The following is a 24554-nucleotide window of genomic DNA, read 5'->3' on the forward strand; positions in this document are numbered from 1 at the left end:
GACGCTGTCTGCCGTAATGTGTAAAAAGGGGGACGCTGTCTGCCGTAATGTGTAAAAGGGGGACGCTGTCTGCCGTAATGTGTAAAAAAGGGGACGCTGTCTGCCTTAATGTGTAATAAGGGAACGCTGTCTGCTGTAATGTGTAAAGAGGGGACGCTGTCTGCTGTAATGTGTAAAAAGGGGACGCTGTCTGCTGTAATGTATAAAAAGGGGACGCTGTCTGCCGTAATGTGTAAAAAGGGAAATCTGTCTGCCGTAATGTGAAAAAGCGGCTCTACCTGGTGTAGTGGCGCTACTGTGCGGCATAATTTGAATAATGGAGACTACTGTGCACCATTATATGAATCGGTATTATTTTGTGGCCACACCCCTTTCCCTATATTTTTTGCGCGTGCCTACGGCGCGCACTGCCGTCGGTTTACGTTAAGTGGGTGGGGGGGCGATGCCATTTCTTGCACACAGCGCTAAAATGTCTAGTTACGGCACTGCTATTAACCATCTATACAGTTAAATATAAATACTGTATTCCATACAGTATATACAGTGTATAAAAAGACCAATGTTCAGAGTCGTTACTAGGATCTTCTACCGCTCGCCCAGACTCCTGCACTTGCTCCCATGTTCCGCAGAGTGGGAAATTGTTGACTGCATTTGTAAACCCCTCTCTAGAAATCCTGTGTTTGCCACTGCCCAGCTTGACCTTGCACTCAGCTCAGTGTGAAAGGGGTATCGGTGTGTCTTGAGGATCGAGGTTGGGAATGCCTGCTTTAGACAATTCCCTATCAGCACAAGCAGATGTGTATAACTGTGAGCTAGAGGGAATTTTCGCAATTAGATACTATTGCTCCAGACTCACAATTGAAATACATTACAGAGAAATTGTTAGAACTGTCTGTTTTGCTGTGTTTTCCAGTAATATGTTCCCCTGCCACCAGGGCTCACCAGAGGTGCTGCTCTCTGGACTCTGTTATGCACCCAGGTGTCGGGTAATTAATGATGCAAGTACCAGCATGCTCTACACCTGACTCCTGGCTATTAATTCTGCTTGAGCCAAGCACTCATGGCTTGGTCATTGATGTTCATGTTTTGTTTTCTGGATTCCTGGTTCTGTTCATGTTACCTGTTCTTGTTTTCTGATTCTGCCATGCCAATATTCTGCCAAGCCAAGGAACTCTTGTTTTGACTCATATTTACTGTTTCTCATACGTCCTAGAGGATGCTGGGGACTCCGTAAGGACCATGGGGTATAGACGGGATCCGCAGGAGACATGGGCACACTATAAGACTTTGAATGGGTGTGAACTGGCTCCTCCCTCTATGCCCCTCCTCCAGACTCCAGTTAGATTCTGTGCCCAGAGGAGACTGGTCACACACTAGGGGAGCTCTACAGAGTTTCTCTAAAAAGACTTTATGTTAGGTTTTTTATTTTCAGGGAGACCTGCTGGCTACAGGCTCCCTGCATCGAGGGAGTTAGGGGAGAGAAGCAGACCTACTTCTTCTGAGTTAAGGGCTCTGCTTCTTAGGCTACTGGACACCATTAGCTCCAGAGGGTTTGCACTTGGTGCGCCTAGCTGCTTGTTCCTGGAGCCGCGCCGTCAACCCCCTCACAGAAGCCAGAAGAAAGAAGCCGGGTGAGTATTAGAAGATCAGAAGACTTCAGTGATGGCAGAAGACTTCAGAGTCTCGGAGGTACCGTGCTGCGCGCCATTGCTCCCACACACAAGCGGCACTACAAGGGTGCAGGGCGCAGGGGGGGCACCTGGGCAGCAATATACCTCTTCAATAAGCCTGGCAAAAGATGTATACGGTGCAAAGGCACTGTATACGGACTCCCGCCAGTATAAAAAGGTAAAATAATAGCGGGGCTGAAGCGTGCCGAGAAGGGGGCGTGGCTTAGCCCTCACAACTCGATACAGCGCCATTTTCTCCTCACAGAGTCGCTGTCCCCGCCAAAGCACTGTTCGCTAGCAGTGAAAAACGAGGGGGGGCACAGTGATGTAGTGCAATTATAGGAAATATAGCACTATATACTATAATGTGCGTGTAGTAAATGAGTTGTATATAAGTTTCTGTGTTTTCCCTGTCAGATATACCCATTATAGCTTTTTAGTACACATGTGTCGACATGTGTGAGTGCTCTGCCGCAAAACAGCTATGGGAATCCCTCTGTCGGCATTGCCAACTCCTGATGGTACTTGATTCAGTAGATGAAGTGTCAGTACGTCGGTAGTTGTATGCTTTTTCAAAAGTAAACACTGTATGGGAGACACAGTAGTATGTGGGTGACCCTGTCGGCACCAACAGTTATTACTGGGTGTAAATTAACATGATGTAGACAGGGGTGGATTGGGAACAAAAAGCGGCCCTGGAAAAATTTGTACTAGTGGCCCCACATGGGCAGCACCAGAGGTGTAAGGTCTAGCCATGGGCCATGGCAGCAGCACCCTCCCCCCAAGACTTTCCAGATAGTGGGCATGTCCAGCATCAAGGGGGAAGTTAAAAAGAAATAAAATTAAATATTATGAGCACATTATATGATATACCTTCAGAATTTAGGAAACAATATCATTCTTTAGAAAGATATATTTTCTTGCTTATTACACCAACCGCATATCCCAATCACTATTCACTCAATCTTATATGTCAGCCAAGCAGGCAGACAGAGCATACACTAGATCATCTGCAATCACAGGCTAAGTGGCAAAATCGTTTTCATATATGCAAATTATTTAGCATCTTATTCATTATGTCTATAAATAGGACCACATGTCCTCAAACAAAACAGGCCCCACGGGTGCGTCGGCCCACCGGGAATCTTCCCTGTGAACCCTATGGCCAATCCGCCTCAGGATGTAGATAACCTATACCTGTGTGTATGTATGTATATATATAATATATATATATATCCAAACAAATAGAAACGGGGGCGCTCAGGTATCACAGTGTACTACCAGTAGTAAATACGAAGTCGAGTGCATACAGTAAGTGACACTTCCTCTAGAGTGAGAGTGGCTGCAACCTTAAGCAATAGATATGTGCTTGGAAAACACATAAAGAGAAATTTTTTAGGAAGTGGAGAAAAGGGCGCCTACTAGTGTCTAATAAGATTATATAAAGTATAAAGTATAAAACTGGTGTGAATGAGAACAGGACGCTACTTATCTGGCATATAAAAGACTTTTCCTTCAGTCATAGGACCAATATAGGTACATGAAAAAAGAAAGAACAAAATAACATAGCGCGTACTGTTTTCACGCAATTTTCAATCCACAAATCAAATGAACCAATTGTGTATAAAAAACTTTCTGGGTAAAAGCAAATCCCACAATTTAAAATCCACAGCCAGGGATCTTTTTAAAAGTTTTTCACAATATTTAATACAACACATAGAACATAAAAAATGAAAGTAATGCAAGCGTACAGGATAGAATGTATGACAAGCTTATCTGTCCATATCAGGAATAGAATACATCTGATTTTCCATAAACATCCAAATAAATGGTCAAAATTCAAACGTACAAAAAATAAATATTAAAATAGCTTATCTGCCCATAAGGGAAGTTCAGGTGCATCAGTCCCAACGCGTTTCGTCAATAATTAGACTTCATCATGGGTATATATATATATATATATATGTATATGTATGTATATGTATGGTACAGTTCCATGTGCCTGTAGCTCGAGCACAGACGTGGTTGTATTTGTGGGGTCGCAAGAATGTTATTTTGCCTGGTTACTACTCCCTGTTGTCGACAAATACTATGTTTTATGTCGACCATAAGGTTTCCTGGTTAGATCCACAACTTGGGCATTCTGTACATGGTCATACATTAATGTCGCTAGGGACCCTGCGGTTCCAGACAAAATACTTATACAGTATGTATGAGATAGATATATATATATAGGATATGTGTGTATATGTGTATTAAAATATGTATATGCATATTACAATTTCTAATGAATGCTGAAGTAAAATGATTCCTTCTCATGTGCTGGTGGCTCTGTTGATGAAGCTCTAGGTCAGCCGTGACAAGATGGTCTCAAATCCTCACGAGGAGTCCGAGTGTTTATTCTTTTCCCGCCGCGGATAGAATAAAGTGAATGTCAACCCCTGATCTGCACGGGGCCCTGTCACAAAGGATCGTATACAGGAAGCTAAGTGATATTTTAATTATATGCTTTGATGATATTTGCATTACATACGCATGGGGGAGTGCTTGTATTCAGAAATGGTCGGTTGCCTTGGCATCCGATAGAATTATCCTAGAGAGAGAGGGGATATTTCTTAAGTTGGGTCTTCTCTAGAACATTGCAGCAGGCTGCCGTGCGACTACAAGAGGTATGGGACTCTTGGGTGTGCGGGCCATTTCCATGGCCCTCTCGACTGGGAGGGCATTGTGGATTCACCAAGGGAATGCTGAGGCTGACTCCGAGAGATACTGGAGTCTCTTCCCTATGAAAGTGTAACCGGTGTTTGGGGATGCCTTGGTTAAGTTAATCTTGAGATAGGTTCCCTCACAACAGTTGATGACGCATTCTTTTGTGGGATGCAGTCATTTTAACCGGTTGGATACCGTTCTTTTTTCCCTTTCTTTGCAGATAGTGGAAGGTGGAAAGGTAAGAGGTCTGCGGCCTTTACAGGTTCGCAGAAGCAGATATCGTCTTCTGTTTCTACCACATCCACCGCATGTCGCTGGATCTATCTTTCTGGAGCCCACACCGGTGGGAGCTCGTCTAATACTCTTCAGTCAGTCCTGGAATGGACTTGGACCAGTGAGTTAAAAATAGAATCCAAAGGGGGACATACTAGAGTTTCCAGATGATTCCCCTCACTGATTTTTCAAATAGATCTTACCGATTCTCCTCTGGAAGGGGAGGTAGTATGCAACGCCATACAAGAGTGTGGTCAGGATCAGGACATTGTCCTGCTGTCCCTGTCATATATATATATTAAAAAAAAAGATTTCTACTTAAGAAGTTGAACTACAGGATGGAATCTCTCCGGCAGGGATCTCCAACACGTAAAAGAAGAAAGTGGGTTTAAATGCGGTTCATCCGCATTAAGCTTACCTGGGTTTGCTATCCAGGATTGTCATTGCCATTTCACCGGAGTGATGGCAGTTTGATGGTTTTCCTTCAATAGAAAGAGCCATTATTATTCTGTACTGGGTCGCTCTCCTGACTACGGCGAGGTCAAGAAACAAGTGGTACAAATCGTTGTTCTCTCTGACAGTTCTTCAACAGAGAATCGCTGTTGATCCCAACGACGCAGATGTCGGAGGTGGGAATAAGATTAGATATTGAACTGTTGAGAGTTTGTTTTTCCTGTGGAAAGAGATCTGAGGATCCAGAGTCGGATCAGATTTGCAGTGACAACCCATCAAGATGTTCCATTGATGAAGAAGATGGTTGCGGCCTAAGAGGCCTTTTCGGTTAGCAGGTCAAATGCCAGAGTGGATTTCACGGGACCAGTTGGACATGTGGTCCGGGTCTCACCTACATATGCACCGGAAAATAATCCTAAGGACCAGGATATCGCTCCTGTGGTGTCTGCACAGTTCTCACCTCCTAGAGGGACGAAGGTTCGGGATCCAGGATTAGATCCTGGTGTCCATGCATGCAGGTCTCCGAGGCTGGGGACCAGTCTTTCCAGGGGGAGAATTTCTAGGGGAAAAGGTCAAGCTAGGAAGCTTGTCTGCAATAAGTATTCTTGAATTAAGAGCTATTTTCAACGAACATCTTCTTCGTGATCTGCCCGTCTTAATTCTGTCGGACGACTTAACAGCAGTGGCGTAAGTAACCGCTAGGGCGGAACAAGGAGCAAAGCAGCAATGGCAGAAGCCACAAAAGTTTTCTGCTGGGCGGAAAGCCAGGTAAACGCTAGATTAGCAGTCTTCGTTCCGGATGTAGATGACGGAGAAATAGATTTCCTCTGCAGACGCGATCTCCATCTGGGAGAAATACAGTTGTCATCGAGAAGTTTTCACAGAAGTGACAAGTCTTTGAGGAGTGCCTCAATTGGACATGATGGCGTCTCGCCTCAACGAGAGACCTCAGGGATATTGTTCCAGGTCAAGGGACACTCAAGCTATAGCAGTGGACGCCCTCGTGACACCTTGGGTGTTTTCAGTCGGTCTATGTGTCCCCTCCACTTTCACTCTTTCCAAGGGTGATAAAAGTAAGAAGAACAAAGGTTCAGGCGATCCTCATTGTTCCGGTCTAGTCAAGGAGGGCTTGGTATACAGATCTTCAAGACTTACTCATAGAAGATCCATAGCCTTTTCTTCTACGAGAGGACCTGTTGCAGCAGGGACCGGGCGTGTATCAAGACCTACCGCGGCTGCGTTTGATGGCATGGCGTTTGTACGCCAAATCCTAGCCCGAAAGGGTATTTCCGGTGAAGTAATTCCCAATTTGCTTCAAGCTAGGAAAGGATTAATGGTGAAGCTTTACCTCCATATTTGGAGGAAGTATGTGTCTTGGTGTGAATCCAAGAAGGCTCCTACGGAAGAATTTCAGCTGGGTCGTTTTCTCCATTCTTTGCAAGCAGGTGTGGATGCAGGCCTAAAGTTAGGCTCCATTTCAGTGCAGTTTTCGGCCTTATAAATTTTCTTTCAAAAAGAATTTGCCACCTCTCCGGAAGTTCAGACTTTTCTGAAAGGAGTGCTGCACATCCAACCTCCATTTGTGTCCCCACTGGCACCGTGGGACCTTAACGTGGTGTTGCAGTTTCTTATGTCACACTGGTTGAATCCTTTATGAAAGGTTGTGTTAAAATTTCTCTCTTGGAAAGTGGTCATGCTATTGGCCTTGGTGTCCGCAAGGCGGGTGTCGGAAGTAGCGACTTTGTCTCACAAGAGCCCCTATTTGATCTTCCATGTGGATAAAGCGGGATTGAGAACTCAGAAAATGGTTCTGCCAAAAGTGCTTTCTGTGTGTCGCAGAAACCAGCCTATTTGATGCCTGTGGTTACTTAAGCATTGGCTGATTCAAAGTCTCTCGATGTAGTCAGGGTCTTTAATATTTATGATGCCGGTTCGGCTCAGATTGGGGAAACAGAGGCTCTGTTTGTCCTGTATGCTCCCAGCATAATTGGGGCACCTGCTTCTATGCAGTTTGTTACACGCTGGATCTGTGATACGATTCGGCATGCTCGTTCTACAGCTGGATTGCCGTTACCGAAGTCAGTAAAGGCCCATTCTACCAGGAAAATGGGCTCATCTTGGGCGGCTGCCCGAGGGGTCTCGGCACTTCAGCTTTGCCGAGCAGCTACTTGGTCGGGTTCAAACACCTTTGCTAAGTTTCTCTAACGTCCTAGTGGATGCTGGGGACTCCGAAAGGACCATGGGGAATAGCGGCTCCGCAGGAGACTGGGCACAAAAGTAAAAGCTTTAGGACTACCTGGTGTGCACTGGCTCCTCCCCCTATGACCCTCCTCCAAGCCTCAGTTAGATTTTTGTGCCCAAACGAGAAGGGTGCAGTCTAGGTAGCTCTCCTGAGCTGCTTAGGAAAAAGTTTAGTTTTAGGTTTTTTATTTTCAGTGAGACCTGCTGGCAACAGGCTCACTGCATCGAGGGACTAAGGGGAGAAGAAGCGAACTCACCTGCGTGCAGAGTGGATTGGGCTTCTTAGGCTACTGGACATTAGCTCCAGAGGGACGATCACAGGCCCAGCCATGGATGGGTCCCAGAGCCGCGCCGCCGGCCCCCTTACAGAGCCAGAAGACTGAAGAGGTCCGGAAAATCAGCGGCAGAAGACGTCCTGTCTTCAATAAGGTAGCGCACAGCACCGCAGCTGTGCGCCATTGCTCTCAGCATACTTCACACTCCGGTCACTGAGGGTGCAGGGCGCTGGGGGGGGCGCCCTGAGACGCAATAAAAACACCTTTTTGGCAAAAAATACATCACATATAGCTCCTGGGCTATATGGATGCATTTAACCCCTGCCAATTTTTCCATAAAAAAGCGGGAGAAAGGCCGCCGTGAAGGGGCGCCATTTTTTCCTCACAGCTCTGTTGGGGGAAGGCTCCCTGACTCTCCCCTGCAGTCCTGAACTACAGAAACAGGGTAAAACAAGAGAGGGGGGGCACTAAATTGGCAGATAAATATACAGCAGCTATATCAGGGAAAAACACTTATATAAGGTTATCCCTATATATATATATATATATATATATATATATATATATATATAGCGCTCTGGTGTGTGCTGGCAAACTCTCCTTCTGTCTCCCCAAAGGGCTAGTGGGGTCCTGTCCTCTGTCAGAGCATTCCCTGTGTGTGTGCTGTGTGTCGGTACGTTGTGTCGACATGTATGAGGAGGAAAATGGTTTGGAGGCGGAGCAATTGCCTGTGTTAGTGATGTCACTCCCTAGGGAGTCGACACCTGACTGGATGGTCTTATGGAAAGAATTACGTGATAGTGTCAGCACTTTACAAAAGACTGTTGACGACATGAGACAGCCGGCAAATCAGTTAATACCTGTACAGGCGTCTCAAACACCGTCAGGGGCTCTAAAACGCCCGTTACCTCAGGTCGATACAGACACTGACACTGACTCCAGTGTCGACGGTGAGGAAACAAGCGTATTTTCCAATAGGGCCACACGTTACATGATCACGGCAATGAAGGAGGTTTTGAACATTTCTGATACTACAAGTACCACAAAAAAGGGTATTATGTGGGGTGTGAAAAAACTACCCGTAGTTTTTCCTGAATCAGATGAATTAAATGAGGTGTGTGATGAAGCGTGGGTTTCCCCCGATAAAAAACTGCTAATTCCTAAAAAATTATTGGCATTATACCCTTTCCCGCCAGAGGTTAGGGCACGTTGGGAAACACCCCCTAGGGTAGATAAGGCGCTCACACGCTTATCAAAACAAGTGGCGTTACCGTCTCCTGATACGGCCGCCCTTAAGGAACCAGCTGATAGAAAGCTGGAAAATATCCTAAAAAGTATATACACACATACTGGTATTATACTGCGACCAGCAATCGCCTCAGCCTGGATGTGCAGTGCTGGGGTGGCTTGGTCAGATTCCCTGACTGAAAATATTGATACCCTGGACAGGGACAATATATTATTGACTATAGAGCATTTAAAGGATGCATTTCTATATATTCGAGATGCACAGAGGGATATTTGCACTCTGGCATCAAGAGTAAGTGCGATGTCCATTTCTGCCAGAAGAGGGTTATGGACGCGACAGTGGTCAGGTGATGCGGATTCCAAACGGCATATGGAAGTATTGCCGTATAAAGGGGAGGAGTTATTTGGGGTCGGTCTATCGGACCTGGTGGCCACGGCAACGGCTGGGAAATCCACCTTTTTACCCCAGGTCACCTCTCAGCAGAAAAAGATACAGTCTTTTCAGGCTCAGTCCTTTCGTCCCCATAAGGGCAAGCGGGCAAAAGGCCACTCATATCTGCCCCGGGGCAGAGGAAGGGGAAAAAGACTGCAGCAGACAGCCTCTTCCCACGAACAGAAGCCCTCCCCCGCTTCTGCCAAGTCCTCAGCATGACGCTGGGGCCTTACAAGCGGACTCAGGCACGGTGGGGGCCCGTCTCAGGAATTTCAGCGCGCAGTGGGCTCACTCGCAAGTGGACCCCTGGATCCTGCAGGTAGTATCTCAGGGGTACAAATTGGAATTCGAGACGTCTCCCCCTCGCCGGTTCCTGAAGTCTGCTTTACCAACGTCTCCCCCCGACAGGGAGGCGGTATTGGAAGCCATTCACAAGCTGTATTCCCAGCAGGTGATAATCAAGGTACCCCTCCTACAACAGGGAAAGGGGTATTATTCCACGCTGTTTGTGGTACCGAAGCCGGACGGCTCGGTGAGACCCATTTTAAATCTGAAATCCTTGAACACTTACATAAAAAGGTTCAAGTTCAAGATGGAGTCACTCAGAGCAGTGATAGCGAACCTGGAAGAAGGGGACTATATGGTGTCTCTGGACATCAAGGATGCTTACCTCCATGTCCCAATTTGCCCTTCTCACCAAGGGTACCTAAGGTTTGTGGTACAGAACTGTCACTATCAGTTTCAGACGCTGCCGTTTGGATTGTCCACGGCACCCCGGGTCTTTACCAAGGTAATGGCCGAAATGATGATTCTTCTTCGAAGAAAAGGCGTCTTAATTATCCCTTACTTAGACGATCTCCTGATAAGGGCAAGGTCCAGAGAACAGTTAGAGGTCGGAGTAGCACTATCTCAAGTAGTACTACGACAGCACGGATGGATTCTAAATATTCCAAAATCGCAGCTGATTCCGACGACACGTCTGCTGTTCCTAGGGATGATTCTGGACACAGTACAGAAAAAGGTGTTTCTCCCGGAGGAGAAAGCCAGGGAGTTATCCGACCTAGTCAGGAACCTCCTAAGACCAGGCCAAGTGTCAGTGCATCAATGCACAAGGGTCCTGGGAAAGATGGTGGCTTCTTACGAAGCGATTCCATTTGGCAGATTCCACGCAAGAACTTTTCAGTGGGATCTGCTGGACAAATGGTCCGGATCGCATCTTCAAATGCATCAGCGGATAACCCTGTCTCCAAGGACAAGGGTGTCTCTCCTGTGGTGGTTACAGAGTGCTCATCTCCTAGAGGGCCGCAGATTCGGCATTCAGGATTGGGTCCTGGTGACCACGGATGCCAGCCTGAGAGGCTGGGGAGCAGTCACACAGGGAAAAAATTTCCAGGGCTTGTGGTCAAGCATGGAAACGTCACTTCACATAAATATACTGGAACTAAGGGCCATTTACAATGCCCTAAGTCAGGCAAGGCCTCTGCTTCAGGGTCAGCCGGTGTTGATCCAGTCGGACAACATCACGGCAGTCGCCCACGTAAACAGACAGGGCGGCACAAGAAGCAGGAGGGCAATGACGGAAGTTGCAAGGATTCTTCGCTGGGCGGAAAATCATGTGATAGCACTGTCAGCAGTGTTCATTCCGGGAGTGGACAACTGGGAAGCAGACTTCCTCAGCAGACACGATCTTCACCCGGGGGAGTGGGGACTTCACCCAGAAGTCTTCCACATGATTGTGAACCGTTGGGAAAAACCAAAGGTGGACATGATGGCGTCCCGCCTCAACAAAAAACTGGACAGATAATGCGCCAGGTCAAGGGACCCTCAGGCAATAGCTGTGGACGCTCTGGTAACACCGTGGGTGTACCAGTCAGTATATGTGTTCCCTCCTCTGCCTCTCATACCCAAGGTACTGAGAATCATAAGAAGGAGAGGTGTAAAGACTATACTCGTGGCTCCGGATTGGCCAAGAAGGACTTGGTACCCGGAAATTCAAGAGATGCTCACGGAAGACCCGTGGCCTCTACCTCTAAGAAAGGACCTGCTCCAGCAGGGACCATGTCTGTTCCAAGACTTACCGCGGCTGCGTTTGACGGCATGGCGGTTGAACGCCGGATCCTGAAGGAAAAAGGCATTCCGGATGAAGTTATCCCTACCCTGATCAAAGCCAGGAAGGATGTAACTGTGCAACATTATCACCGTATTTGGCGTAAATATGTTGCGTGGTGTGAGGCCAGGAAGGCCCCTACAGAGGAATTTCAACTGGGTCGATTCCTGCATTTCCTGCAAACAGGACTGTCTATGGGCCTCAAATTAGGGTCCATTAAGGTTCAAATTTCGGCCCTGTCAATATTCTTCCAAAAAGAACTAGCTTCAGTTCCTGAAGTTCAGACGTTTGTCAAGGGGGTACTGCATATACAGCCTCCTTTTGTGCCTCCAGTGGCACCTTGGGATCTCAATGTAGTTTTAGGATTCCTAAAATCACATTGGTTTGAACCACTCACCACTGTGGACTTAAAATATCTCACATGGAAAGTGGTAATGCTGTTAGCCCTGGCTTCAGCCAGGCGTGTATCAGAATTGGCGGCTTTATCCTATAAAAGCCCTTACCTAATTTTTCATACGGACAGGGCAGAATTGAGGACTCGTCCTCAATTTCTCCCTAAGGTGGTTTCGGCATTTCACTTGAACCAGCCTATTGTGGTGCCTACGGCTACTAGGGACTTGGAGGATTCCAAGTTGCTGGACGTAGTCAGGGCCCTGAAAATATGTTTCCAGGATGGCTGGAGTCAGAAAATCTGACTCGCTGTTTATCCTGTATGCACCCAACAAGCTGGGTGCCCCTGCTTCTAAGCAGACGATTGCTCGTTGGATTTGTAGTACAATTCAGCTTGCACATTCTGTGGCAGGCCTGCCACAGCCTAAATCTGTAAAAGCCCATTCCACACGGAAAGTGGGCTCATCTTGGGCGGCTGCCCGAGGGGTCTCTGCTTTACAACTTTGCCGAGCAGCTACTTGGTCAGGGGCAAATACGTTTGCAAAATTCTACAAATTTGATACCCTGGCTGAGGAGGACCTGGAGTTCTCTCATTCGGTGCTGCAGAGTCATCCGCACTCTCCCACCCGTTTGGGAGCTTTGGTATAATCCCCATGGTCCTTTCGGAGTCCCCAGCATCCACTAGGACGTTAGAGAAAATAAGAATTTACTTACCGATAATTCTATTTCTCATAGTCCGTAGTGGATGCTGGGCGCCCATCCCAAGTGCGGATTGTCTGCAATACTTGTACATAGTTATTGTTACAAAAATCGGGTTATTATTGTTGTGAGCCATCTTTCAGAGGCTCCTCTGTTATCATGCTGTTAACTGGGTTCAGATCACAAGTTGTACGGTGTGATTGGTGTGGCTGGTATGAGTCTTACCCGGGATTCAAAATCCTTCCTTATTGTGTACGCTCGTCCGGGCACAGTATCCTGAGGCTTGGAGGAGGGTCATAGGGGGAGGAGCCAGTGCACACCAGGTAGTCCTAAAGCTTTTACTTTTGTGCCCAGTCTCCTGCGGAGCCGCTATTCCCCATGGTCCTTTCGGAGTCCCCAGCATCCACTACGGACTATGAGAAATAGAATTATCGGTAAGTAAATTCTTATTTTTACAAGTTTGATACCCTGGCTGATGAGGACCTCATGTTTGCTCAATCGGTGCTGCAGAGTCGTCTGCACTCTCCCGCCCATTCTGGAGCTTTGGTATAGACCCCATGGTCCTTTTGGAGTCCCCAGCATCCTCTAGGACGTAAGAGAAAATAGGATTTTAGTACCTAGCGGTAAATCCTTTTCTCCTAGTCCGTAGAAAATGCTGGGCGCCCATCCCAGTGCGGACTGTTACTTGCAGTGTATTATTGCTGGTTAAATTCGTTTACATGAGGGTTGTGTATTTGTTGTATTCAGCTTGTTGCTGTTGTTAATTCATACTGTTATCTGGTTTCCTGTTACTCCGGTTGTACAGTATGTTTGTGGTGTGGGCTGGTAGGTTTTCTTGCCCATAGTTTAACAAAAATCCTTTCCTCGAAATGTCCGTCTCTCCTGGGCACAGTTCCTATAACTGAGGTCTGGAGGAGGGGCATAGAGGGAGGAGCCAGTTCACACCCAGTCAAAGTCTTTTCAGTGTGCCCAAGCTCCTGCGGATCCCGTCTATACCCCATGGTCCTTTTGGAGTCCCCAGCATCCTCTACGGACTAGGAGAAAAGGATTTACCGGTAGGTACTAAAATCCTATTTTTTCTATTTTTGAAATACTTTATTTTTATAATACTAACTTGCAGTTCCTCATTTTACATAATTACTTTGTCACAATGCCGACAATCTGCATGGGCTGGAAGCGGAGGGTTAAGATTTAGGTTGCAGGAGGGGAGGTCAAGATTAGGCATTAGGGTCAGGGTTAGGGTTACGCTACGGGAGGGGAGATTAGAGTTAGGCATTAGGAGAATGGTTAGGGTTATGCTACAGGAGAGGAGATTAGGGTTAGGCACTAGGGGCAGGGTTATGGTTCAACCTCAGGAGGGGAGATTATGGTTAGGTACTAGGAAGACATTAGGGTTACACTACCTAAGGTGAGCTTAGGGTAAGGCACTATGGGAAGGGGTAATGCTACTGGAGGGGAGATTAGGGTTAAGCACTAAGTGGAGAGTTAGAGTTACACTACTGGAGGGAGATTAAGGACAGGCACTAGGGGCAGGGCTGGGGTTATGCTATGATAGAGGAGATTGGGGTTAGGCACTAGGAGGATGGTTAGGGTTACGCTACCTAAGGGGAGTTTTGGTTAAGGCACTAGGGGAAGGGGTTATGCTATCGAAGAAGAGATTAGGGTTAAGCACTAAGTGGAGGGTTGGGGTAATGCTAGTTGAGGGAGATTAAGGTTAGGCACTAGGGGCAGGGCTAGGGTTATGCTATGGGAGAGGATATTAGGGTTAGGCACTAGGGGAAGGGTTAGGGCTATGCTAAAGGAGGGAAGATTAGGGTTAGGCACTAGGAGGAGGGTTAGGGTTACGCTACCTAAGGGGAACTTAGGGTAAGGCACTAGGGGAAGGTGTAATGCTACCAGAGGGGAAATTAGGGTTAGGGACTAGGGGCATGGCTAGGGTTATGCTACGGGATAGGAGACTAGGGCTAGGCACTAGGAGCAGGGTTAGGGTTACACTATGGGAGGGGAAATTAGAGTTAGGCACTAGGGGATGGGTTAGGGTTATGATATGGGAGGTTATGCACTAGGGGCAGAGTTATGGTTAGGGTTACACTGCAGGAGGGGAGATTAGGGTTAGGTACTGGGGGGAGGGTTAGGGTACACTACAGGAGATTAGGGTTAGGCACTTGGGAAGGGTTAGCAATACTCACCACCTAAAGCATTGCTGGATGATCCTGGGGGTGGCTTCCAGGTAAGTTAGCTCTCTGTCTGAATGTGTTTTAGTAATAGCCTTTATCATGAGGCCTACTGTGACAAATTACATGGCACTATGTGGGCACTGCTATTATGTAGTGTTAGGACTGCTGATATCGGAGAGCGGCTCAGCAGCTAACCATGGCCCTCATTCCGAGTTGTTCGCTCGCTAGCTGCTTTTAATAGCATTGCACACGCTAGGCCGCCGCCCTCTGGGAGTGCATCTTAGCTTAGCAGAATTGTGAACGAAAGATTAGCAGATTTGCGAATAGAAATTTTTTTGCAGTTTCTGAGTAGCTCCAGGCTTACTCAGCCATTGCGATCAGTTCAGTCAGTTTCGTTCCTGGTTTGACATCACAAACACACCCAGCGTTCGCCCAGACACCCCCCGTTTCTTCAGACACTCCCGTGTTTTTCCCAGAAACGCCAGCGTTTTTTCGCACACTCCCATAAAACGGCCAGTTTCCGCCCAGAAACACCCACTTCCTGTCAACCACACTCCGATCACCAGAACGATGAAAAATCCTCGTTATGCCGTGAGTAAAATACCTAACTTTTGAGTAAAATAACTGAGCGCATGCGCTCTGCGAACCTTGCGCATGCGCAGTAAGCAACTAATCGCAATATAGAGAAAATCGGCAACGAGCGAACAACTCGGAATGACCACCCATGTGTTTGCAAACATGTGTGACTAATTCTCTGAATTTCTATTACCAGATAGGTTCAGGTATGGTTACAGGTAATTTTTAGTATGCTGGGGGGAAATTTAGGGGTGGAGAATTGCACTCCCCCCCCCCCCCCCCCTCCTCTGTCTGTACATTGCTGGATGGTACCAGAAGTTCTTCAGATGACTGTAGGATCCAGAAGACATGCTACATGTCAACATTACGACCATGTTGGCATTCTCATGTCTACATTATCAATGATGACAAAGTATACCACACACTTTCTCTGATGATTTGCAATCTTTACTATATGTCCTCAAATAAGACACATATATTGTAAGTATATAAGAGGTACATTAGATACTGTCTATTAACACAAAGTGGACACAACTGAGTTCAATAAAAGGTTTGTTTTTTAAATACATAAATAATAAAATGTAAAGGTCTTAACAAATATCATTCTGACTTGAGTTCCCAACACTGAAAATAACTCATTGCTTGTTCTTTACAAGTTTGCTTAGTATACTTGGAGCAAAGTTCAATTCTCCCCAGCCCCCCATTGTGCCCGCTGGCAGCTATTCAGTTGTTTGCTGATGGACGCAATATCATCATTTCAGCTCGCTACCCCCGGGGGTGGTGATACGAAATGCACGAAAAGTGACCTGTTTGGGTCCCGAAATGGGACTTTTCACGCTGCGCCCATTAGTTTAGGTGGGTTTATGCGGCTAAAACCAACTGATATGGGCGCAATAGGGGCAATAACCAGGAACAATTGAATATCGCCTTACGATCTCCTACCACTTTAGACAGGAGATCGGGTGTGAGAAAACAATTGAGTTATACCCTTGGAATTGCATTGGTAGCACCCTTAAGATCTGGTACACATCTGCTGCCTAATGACTTAAGGGTAGGTAAAGGAATGTGTCACAAGTGAATACAAACCTGAAATGTCTCTGATGCAGGAATCCCTCCATAATGTCATAGAAAATATCACTGTTGACTTGATAGGCAGGACAGCTATTTACTTTCTACTGACAGTCAGTGCCTGATTCGGAGGTGGATGTTGCTGCATCCACACTAGCGCTCAGTGCTGTATTCACTAGTGTGATAATATGCAAATGCTAGTGTCAGCCATCCCCATGTGCACTAGTGTGATAATATGCAAATGCTAGTGTCAGCCATCCCCATGTGCACTAGTGTGATAATATGCAAATGCTAGTGTCAGCCATCCCCATGTGCACTAGTGTGATAATATGCAAATGCTAGTGTCAGCCATCCCCATGTGCACTAGTGTGATAATATGCAAATGCTAGTGTCAGCCATCCCCATGTGCACTAGTGTGATAATATGCAAATGCTAGTGTCAGCCATCCCCATGTGCACTAGTGTGCGCTGGAATATTGAAGCACTGAGATGCCCATTTTCTGCACCCATGGATGCAGTAACACCACTGGTAGTTACAAACAGTGCACTATTTGTGCACCATTGTGTTCACTATCAACACCTGCGCCAGCCCTACGGCAAGCGCAGTGTCTTCTTATGAATATGGACTCTGTGGAAGCAGCTATGCATCTGAGAACACAGGCCGCTAGCAGTGACATGCCCAGGCCACTCACATAACATGCCCAGGCAACGGATCTATGTGCGCTTCCTTCGGGCCACCTCCCACAAATGCCTGAAGCATTGCCTCTCTGGTTCTGATACCAGTTCTCCCACATGGGATAGCATTTTTGTGAGTACACTCATGCGCCCTATGGGTTTCCAAAATAGTTAAGCATATGCAGCAGCAAATAATCGCTCAACTGCACAAACATAGGCATCGACCCGAATCATTGCTCACTTGCATAAATAAACAATGCGTCTATATATATATATATATATATATATATATATATATATATATAGTAATGGGGTTGCAGCAATGAGGACTCATGACTAGCAAGTTCACTGTGAAGCAGTGTCTTTAATGGCAGCAGACACTGCACTTTAACATGTATAGACATAATGTCCCAGCACTAAAGTGCTTGATGGTCAGTCTGCTGCAATGGGATGCAGCCCCAATACGCTGTGCTCCTCTTGCACAGCTAATAACATTAGAACATCAGTCCCTGACACTAAAGAAACTGCAGCCTACTAACTGGTCACTATTTGGCATCATATGTGTGTGTGTATGTGTGTATATATATATATATATATATATATATATATATACACACACACACACACACGCGTGTGTTTCCTTGATGAAGTCTGCGTGCACGAAACGCATTGGTCATTCCCTATTGACCTCCTGCATTACAGATAAGCAACCTCTAGATTTCTTTATGTGTTGTTCCTATTTTTTTTTATAACTTTCTATAATTTTTGCATTGTACATATTTATATACATATTTATATATCTTTTTAAATATCTCCATGTAAAATCTTTGTCTTCCCATTTTTATATATCCTGCTTTTGTAAAAATAAAACATAATTTACAGTACATGGTTATTTTACATTGTACATTATTTGTTTTGTTCAATGGAATTTAAATCCACCATATTTCATACCCCCCCAAAAAACGTGTCAGCGATTGTAAAATGTGTTTAAAAGTAAGAAGGTGCATGAAAAACATAATGATAGACAACTATATCAAGTGCGTTACATGATCATCTATATATAGAATTGCAAAAGCCCTCTCTTACTTCCCGATATGTTAGGAAGCGGAAATTAACACAGGTATTCTTCATGAGGGAAATAAAAAAAACTATGGAATTAGAATTTTAATAAACCTACCCCAATGGGATGAACAGGGGGTTAACATAATGACGTCATTACCGATGCGTGGCTTGTGTTGCGTGAATGATGATGCCCAAACGGACAATCAGATCAAAATTTGGATTGCACCTCCAGTGTGTAGAATTTCATTAACTACAAAAATGGTCCTGTCACTTTTTACCATATCTCTCACTCACTCACTCACTCACTCACTCACTCATCACTAATTCTCTTACTTCCCGATATGTTAGGAAGATGAAATTTAACATAGGTATTCTTCAGGTGGGAAATATGAAAACTAAGTAATTCAAATTTTTATAAACTTTCCCTAAGGGGATGAAAAGGGAGTTGAAATAATGACGTTATTACCAATGCGTGGCTTGCGCTGCGTGAACAATAATGCCAAAATGGACATTCGGATCAAAATTTGGATTGCACCTCCATTGTGTAGAATTTAATAAACTACAAAAATGGTCCTGTCACTTTTTACCGTATCTGCTACGGGTGCTCCTCTGGTAATGCCAAGAACCATGGATTAATATTTACTTACATTAAGACTTCTCAAATTCACATCTCTATAGATTTACCACATTTTTTACACTAATTTATATTTGCAACCATGAAAATCAGAAACTCATGCGAAGAACGGGTAGAACAGCAGGAGCCCTCACTCACTCACTCACTCACTCACTCACTCAGTCACTCACTCACTCACTCACTCACTCACTCCTAATTCTCTAACTTCCTGATATGTTAGGAAGATGACATTTAACATAAGTATTCTTCAGGTGGGAAATAGGAAAACTACATATTTAGAATTTTAATAAACCTCCCCTAAGGGGGTGAAAAGGGTGTTGAAATAATGATGTCATCACCGATGCATGGCTTGCGTTGTGTGAACGATAATGCCCAAACGGACAATCAGATCAAAATTTGGATTGCACCTCCATAGTGTAGAATTTAATAGACTACATAAATGTTCTGTCACTATTTCCCGTATTGCTATGGGTGTTCCTCGGGTAACGCCAAGAACCATGGATAAATATTTACTTACATTAAGACGTCTCAAATTTACATCTCTATAGATTTACCAAATTTATTGCACTAATTTATATTTACAACCATAAAAACCAGAAACTCTCATGTGAAGAACGGGTAGAACAGCTAGTTTGTACATAAAGGAAGCTAACTGAAAATATGCATTATTAAGAGTTTATGATGTCTTGTGTACGGCAGGCAATTCTAGTGAAAGGTTTTTTGTTTTCTATCTTTGTTAGAAGTTAATGAATTTACTAATTCTTAATAAATTACTTCTTTTCAGTTGACCCTGTCTCTTTCAAGGTATGTCTACAGAAGGACAGCAAGTCACAACCGCAATAGAAATGTCCTTTCCAGCTCCATCATACAGTGTCAATATGGATCCACAATTCCAGTTTCAAGGAACAGGTAGTTAAGTAAATCACATTAGAATAGTAATAATAATAATAATAATAATAATAATACTACATTTAAAAAATGCACATAATAGAAATTTGACCCTTTGTCATGGGTATCTGTCTCTTCATGTCTTTCGTACTCCCTACTGCCTGGATCTTTCCCAAATGTAGCCAGTACCACATGTACATTCTCACATGTACCCAGTCACTCTCTGGCTCGTCACATACTCAATGCTGGTAATTGCTTGATAGCAGTAAACTGCTCCCTCCACTTAGATAACTTAGAACTAGAGATGAGCGGGTTTGGTTCTCAGAGAACCGAACCCCCCTGAACATCCCATTCCGAGCCTGCATCCGAGTCTGGCTCGGGACTTCCCGCCAGACTCGGAAACCAGAACGAGGCAAAACATCATCATCCCGCAGTCAGATTCTTGCAGGTTTTGGATTCCATATAAACAGTCGCATCGTCGCCGCCATTTTCACTCCGGACTTGGAGAGTCACTGTGTTGTACCTGTGCTGTTAGGGGTGCTGTCCTGGCTTTACTGGTGTTCAACTTTCATGTGCTTTTAGGGGTGCTGCAGCTGTACATGGGTGTTGCTGTCCTGGCTGTCACTGTGTTGTACAGGGGCAGGGGCACTGTCCTCCTCTATGCTGTAGAAATATAGAGGTGCTGCTGTTAAAATAATATTACTCTGGCCCTGTATGCTGTAAAAATTCAGGGGTGCAGTTGTTAAAATAAAAGCACACTAGTCCTGTATGCTGTAAAAATATAGGGGTGCTGTTGTTAAAATAATATTACACTGGCCCTGTATGCTGTAAAAAAAATTAGGATGCAGTAAAATAAATGTATACTGGCCCTGTCTTGTATGCTGTAATAATTCTAGGGCCCAGTGAAAATCAATGTACACTGGCCCTGTCTTGTATACTGTAAAAATTCAGGGGTGCAGTTGTTAAAATAAAAGCACACTGGCCCTGTATGCTGTAAAAATACAGGGGTGCAGTGAAAATAAATGTACACTGGCCTTGTCTTGTGTGCTGTAAAATTACAGGGGTGTTGTGAAAAATAGAATTTTAATTACCTACCTGTAAATCCTTTTCTCGTAGTCTGTAGAGGATGCTGGGGTCCACATTAGTACCATGGGGTATAGCCGGGTCCACCAGGAGCCATTGGCACTTTAAGAGTTTGAGAGTGTGGGCTGGCTCCTCCCTCTATGCCCCTCCTACCAGACTCAGTCTACAAACTGTGCCCGAGGAGACGGACATCTTCGAGAGAAGGATTATACATAGATAGTGGCGAGATTCATACCAACTCACACTGATAAAGCTAATTATTTATCTTCTAACATTCACTATATATTGGTGAGAGACTCAGTACGCAATGGGCGTACGGGGTACCGTAATGGTACGCACTTAGCGTAGCAGATGCTAGGCCGTGGTCGAGATGCACGAGCGGCACGTTCGCTCACGGCTTACGCTGGGTATCGAGCACGCTATAGGCGGCCCGAGCACCGTAATGCTACGCTACTAGCGTAGCGGACGCTGTGTCCACGAGAGGAACACGAGCGGCGCAGACGCTCACAGGATGACACACAGTAAACCTTGTATGCAACACAATGAAAGGCTAAGCCTATACTGTAAACCTTGGTCTTGTAATGTTAACACAATGTAACGCTGATTAACCTCTATTATATAAAAGCTGCTTGAGCGATTGAGACGCTCAGAAACCCTCTATACTAGCTAGTGAAACACAGACACCTTGCTGAGGTTCCAACACCTTTACTAACGAGATTTAGCTATGTAAAAAGGGGAAAACAGTTAACAGCTTATACACTACAGCACTAACATAAAACACCTAAACAGAATAACTGGACATATATATACAATAGCGTCTTAATCCTAAACAATAACAGTGAGAGAGAGAGAGAGTATGGCAAATACAGACAGAAAATAAGTTGGTTACAGAGAACTTACACACGTGGGGAATGATCGCTAGCGCAGTCCTGGAACCAGCTCTCTAGTTAGTCAATGATGAAAACTTTTGTGGAGAGAAGACTGAGCTGGCCCAGGCTGGCTGTTCTTATATACACTACATACAGTACACTACAAAGGGCCCTACAATCTCATTGTTCATTGGACACAGGAATCTGTCTTCACATTATAACAAAAGGTCATAGGTTGATTCAAACAGGTGGGCTGTGACTATTTCAAACTGCTCAGGTGGGAGGGAATCTCAGGTTTCCCGCCGCATGGATAATGAACTGCAAATACAGTAAATGTCCATAAACTTCTTATAAACATAACTATACGCAGGAGCGATTAATCTCTTTCAAACCAACACCGGAATGTTACTAATAATATACTCTTCCGTTGCATACTAAACACCACTGCTCAAAACCTGTCTGACCCTTCGTATCATGTAAAGAGGGATCTCTCTGTCCATGAACCAGTTACACTAAACAAACTTACTGATATTATTAAGGGGACCATAACCTATAAAATACACTATTTAGATTAACTATGTAACGATCGAGTCGCCCGCCAGACGCACACAAACTCTACCGTAAATGCGCATACCACGCACCCGAGCGCACGACCGTGGGGGCGCCGTCACGCAACTGCGAATATGCGCACGCACGGGAGAGAATGTGCACGTGCAGCGGGCAAGCGCATGGGGTTAGTACAAGGCATCATAGATCGCTATATTTTTCGACTTTGACAGTCCACCCTTTGGCAGTCACCAATAACTGCCACTTCCTAAACAGTTCAAACAGAAAAATATATGTCATCATGTAAATACCTTTTTATGATTGGGTAAAGGGAGGAGAGGAGAAGTTGGGAAAAGTATGACCTAGTGAGACAGTAAAAGCATGTGTGTATGAGATCCATGTTTGAGGGGTCATGTATCATCGTGCCGTACGTGTTCTAAATCAAGCTTCGAGGTATTGCGAAGTATACATTTGAATCCTTCTTATCCCGTATTAAGGGTCTGTGGATGGGCTGTCAAACTCTACCGAGCTCTATTCGGCTTTTGGTTGCAACAAATGGGGGAGCACATTTAGTTGATGATACATGAAGGGGGAGAATATGTGGATGCTAATATGTGAGGATCACCTGTCGACTATGTGAGATACTACCTGGAGGTTGTAGAGGTGAAGATAAGAAACAATCGTTATAAATGCAGTCGTAAACTATGTGAGTTTAAATAAACAGTCGCCGATTGAGGTCTTGTCTGATGTCTTGTCTGATGTACATGTTGTCTGATGTCTCTCTGTGCTTTTGTTGTAAATGGCGAGCAAAAGCTGTTCCAGTGTCCATAAAAGTACAGTCTCTAAAGTTTTGGGTTTTCCGTAGATAGTTAAAGTCACTAGGGATATTGGGGGTCTGTGACATAGTTCATCAATGGTCTGTATAAAAGAGGTTGTCAAATTCTTCTTCCAAGCGGATGTCTTTGTACCTTGGAGGAAAACAAAGGAGAAACGGGTGAAAGAAACGGACCGTGGAATCACATTTTCATCACAACATTGTCTCTATCGTTGGGTCATAAATCAAATTAGTTGTTGTTATTACAGTGTCCTCGCTCCTCAGACTCATCACTCTGGTACTACCTTTACACTTCGTTAAAGTCCGAACGCATCTAAATATCAGACCAACCAATATGACGACTCCCAGAATACACAAGAGAAATTTCCCTACATCCATTATAATACCTTGGGCCCATTCTCCTAAACCAGAGAACCAATTTTGTGGGTTCAACCATGACACCCAACTGATCAGCTCATTACCCACAGCAGCAAGTGTGAGATTGTGTTTCCTTCGAAACTCCCACTTCAATTGCAAAATGTCATCCATCTTTTGGTCTATGACCTCGGCCGGGTCCTCAGTGCTGTTTGTAATATACGTGCAGCACTTTACTCCATATTGAGTTGCTAGGGTAACACAATACCCGCCTGTCACTGCTGTGAGATAATTGAGAATCATCCTATGCTGAACCAGCTCTGTTTTGTAGGCTTGTAACTCTCTCCCAGTGTACCTGAACGTGTCGTCATACATTTCGGTGATATTGTCTAACAAGTTTGCTAGCGCAGATATATATCTATAATTTAACACTCCTCTGGCGGTACGAGTGATATCTAACGCGAGTAGGAATTGAATCCCGGTGGATTCATGGATCAGATCAGAGGCCGGATGCTCTGTCCTCTCTATCAGGTGCCGTTTAACGACGTGCTCGTAATGAGTGTGAGTATAAGGAGCTTGGGCACCGCGGTGAATGTCTTTCATTTTGATATGGGATACAGTCATTACTTCAGGCAGTACTTTTCCAATGTAACACAATCCCTCTGAGTTTGGGGCAAGCCACTTATATGCCTTTCTCCCGCATATGAAATATGCATCATCGGGGAGAACATATGGGACGGAGTATGACATAACCATGTTACAAACTTTCCATGTGAAATCTCCTAACCCTAACTCTCCCATCTGTCTAGTACACGTATCCAGTTGTACGATATGTGCACAGTATCCTGGTGATACTTCTCCAACTCGCATGGTCCTACTTCCTAGAGTGTACCTATACCGGAAATATTTTCCACTGTCGGCTATCTGGCGTATAAGCTCTGTGTCTATGGGCATTCTATCGGCTCTATATAAAAATGTCATGGTTTGATTACTCCATGACACTTCCCAATTTCCCGGCTTTCGGGGATTGGAAATGTTAAAGCATACTAAGGACTTATCCACATGATACTGGTGGAGCTTCAAACTAGGAGGACTAGAGATATTAAACCTCTTGTCCACCGGCCTCCCACCACTTAACTCAAGTACCTCTCCTACAGTTAATGGGAATGGTACTAGTCCTGATTTGCTATGACCTTGAACTACTTGAGAGCATACCCAACAGTCTGTCTGGTTTAACACTTACCCACTAAGGAGTGATAGTCACTCAATGGATGCCGGTCCATGTGGACA

General features: G+C 45.1%; 1 protein-coding gene across 2 annotated transcripts in view; it reads left to right on the plus strand.

Annotated features, from left to right (window-relative positions):
- Positions 1 to 24554, plus strand: part of LOC134943626 (lipopolysaccharide-induced tumor necrosis factor-alpha factor homolog) — a 202741-nt gene that overhangs the window by 126731 nt on the left and 51456 nt on the right. The window contains exon 4 of one of the 2 annotated variants that reach the window (XM_063932367.1): positions 19494 to 19598. The exons of the other annotated variant lie outside the window; for it this stretch is intronic. Within the exon in view, the coding sequence (XP_063788437.1) occupies positions 19494 to 19598 (105 nt within the window). The remainder of the gene's footprint in view (positions 1 to 19493; positions 19599 to 24554) is intronic. 2 annotated transcript variants of the gene reach the window in all.

The sequence above is a fragment of the Pseudophryne corroboree genome, chromosome 7 (genome assembly GCF_028390025.1).
Source record: "Pseudophryne corroboree isolate aPseCor3 chromosome 7, aPseCor3.hap2, whole genome shotgun sequence".
Lineage (NCBI taxonomy): Eukaryota > Metazoa > Chordata > Amphibia > Anura > Myobatrachidae > Pseudophryne > Pseudophryne corroboree.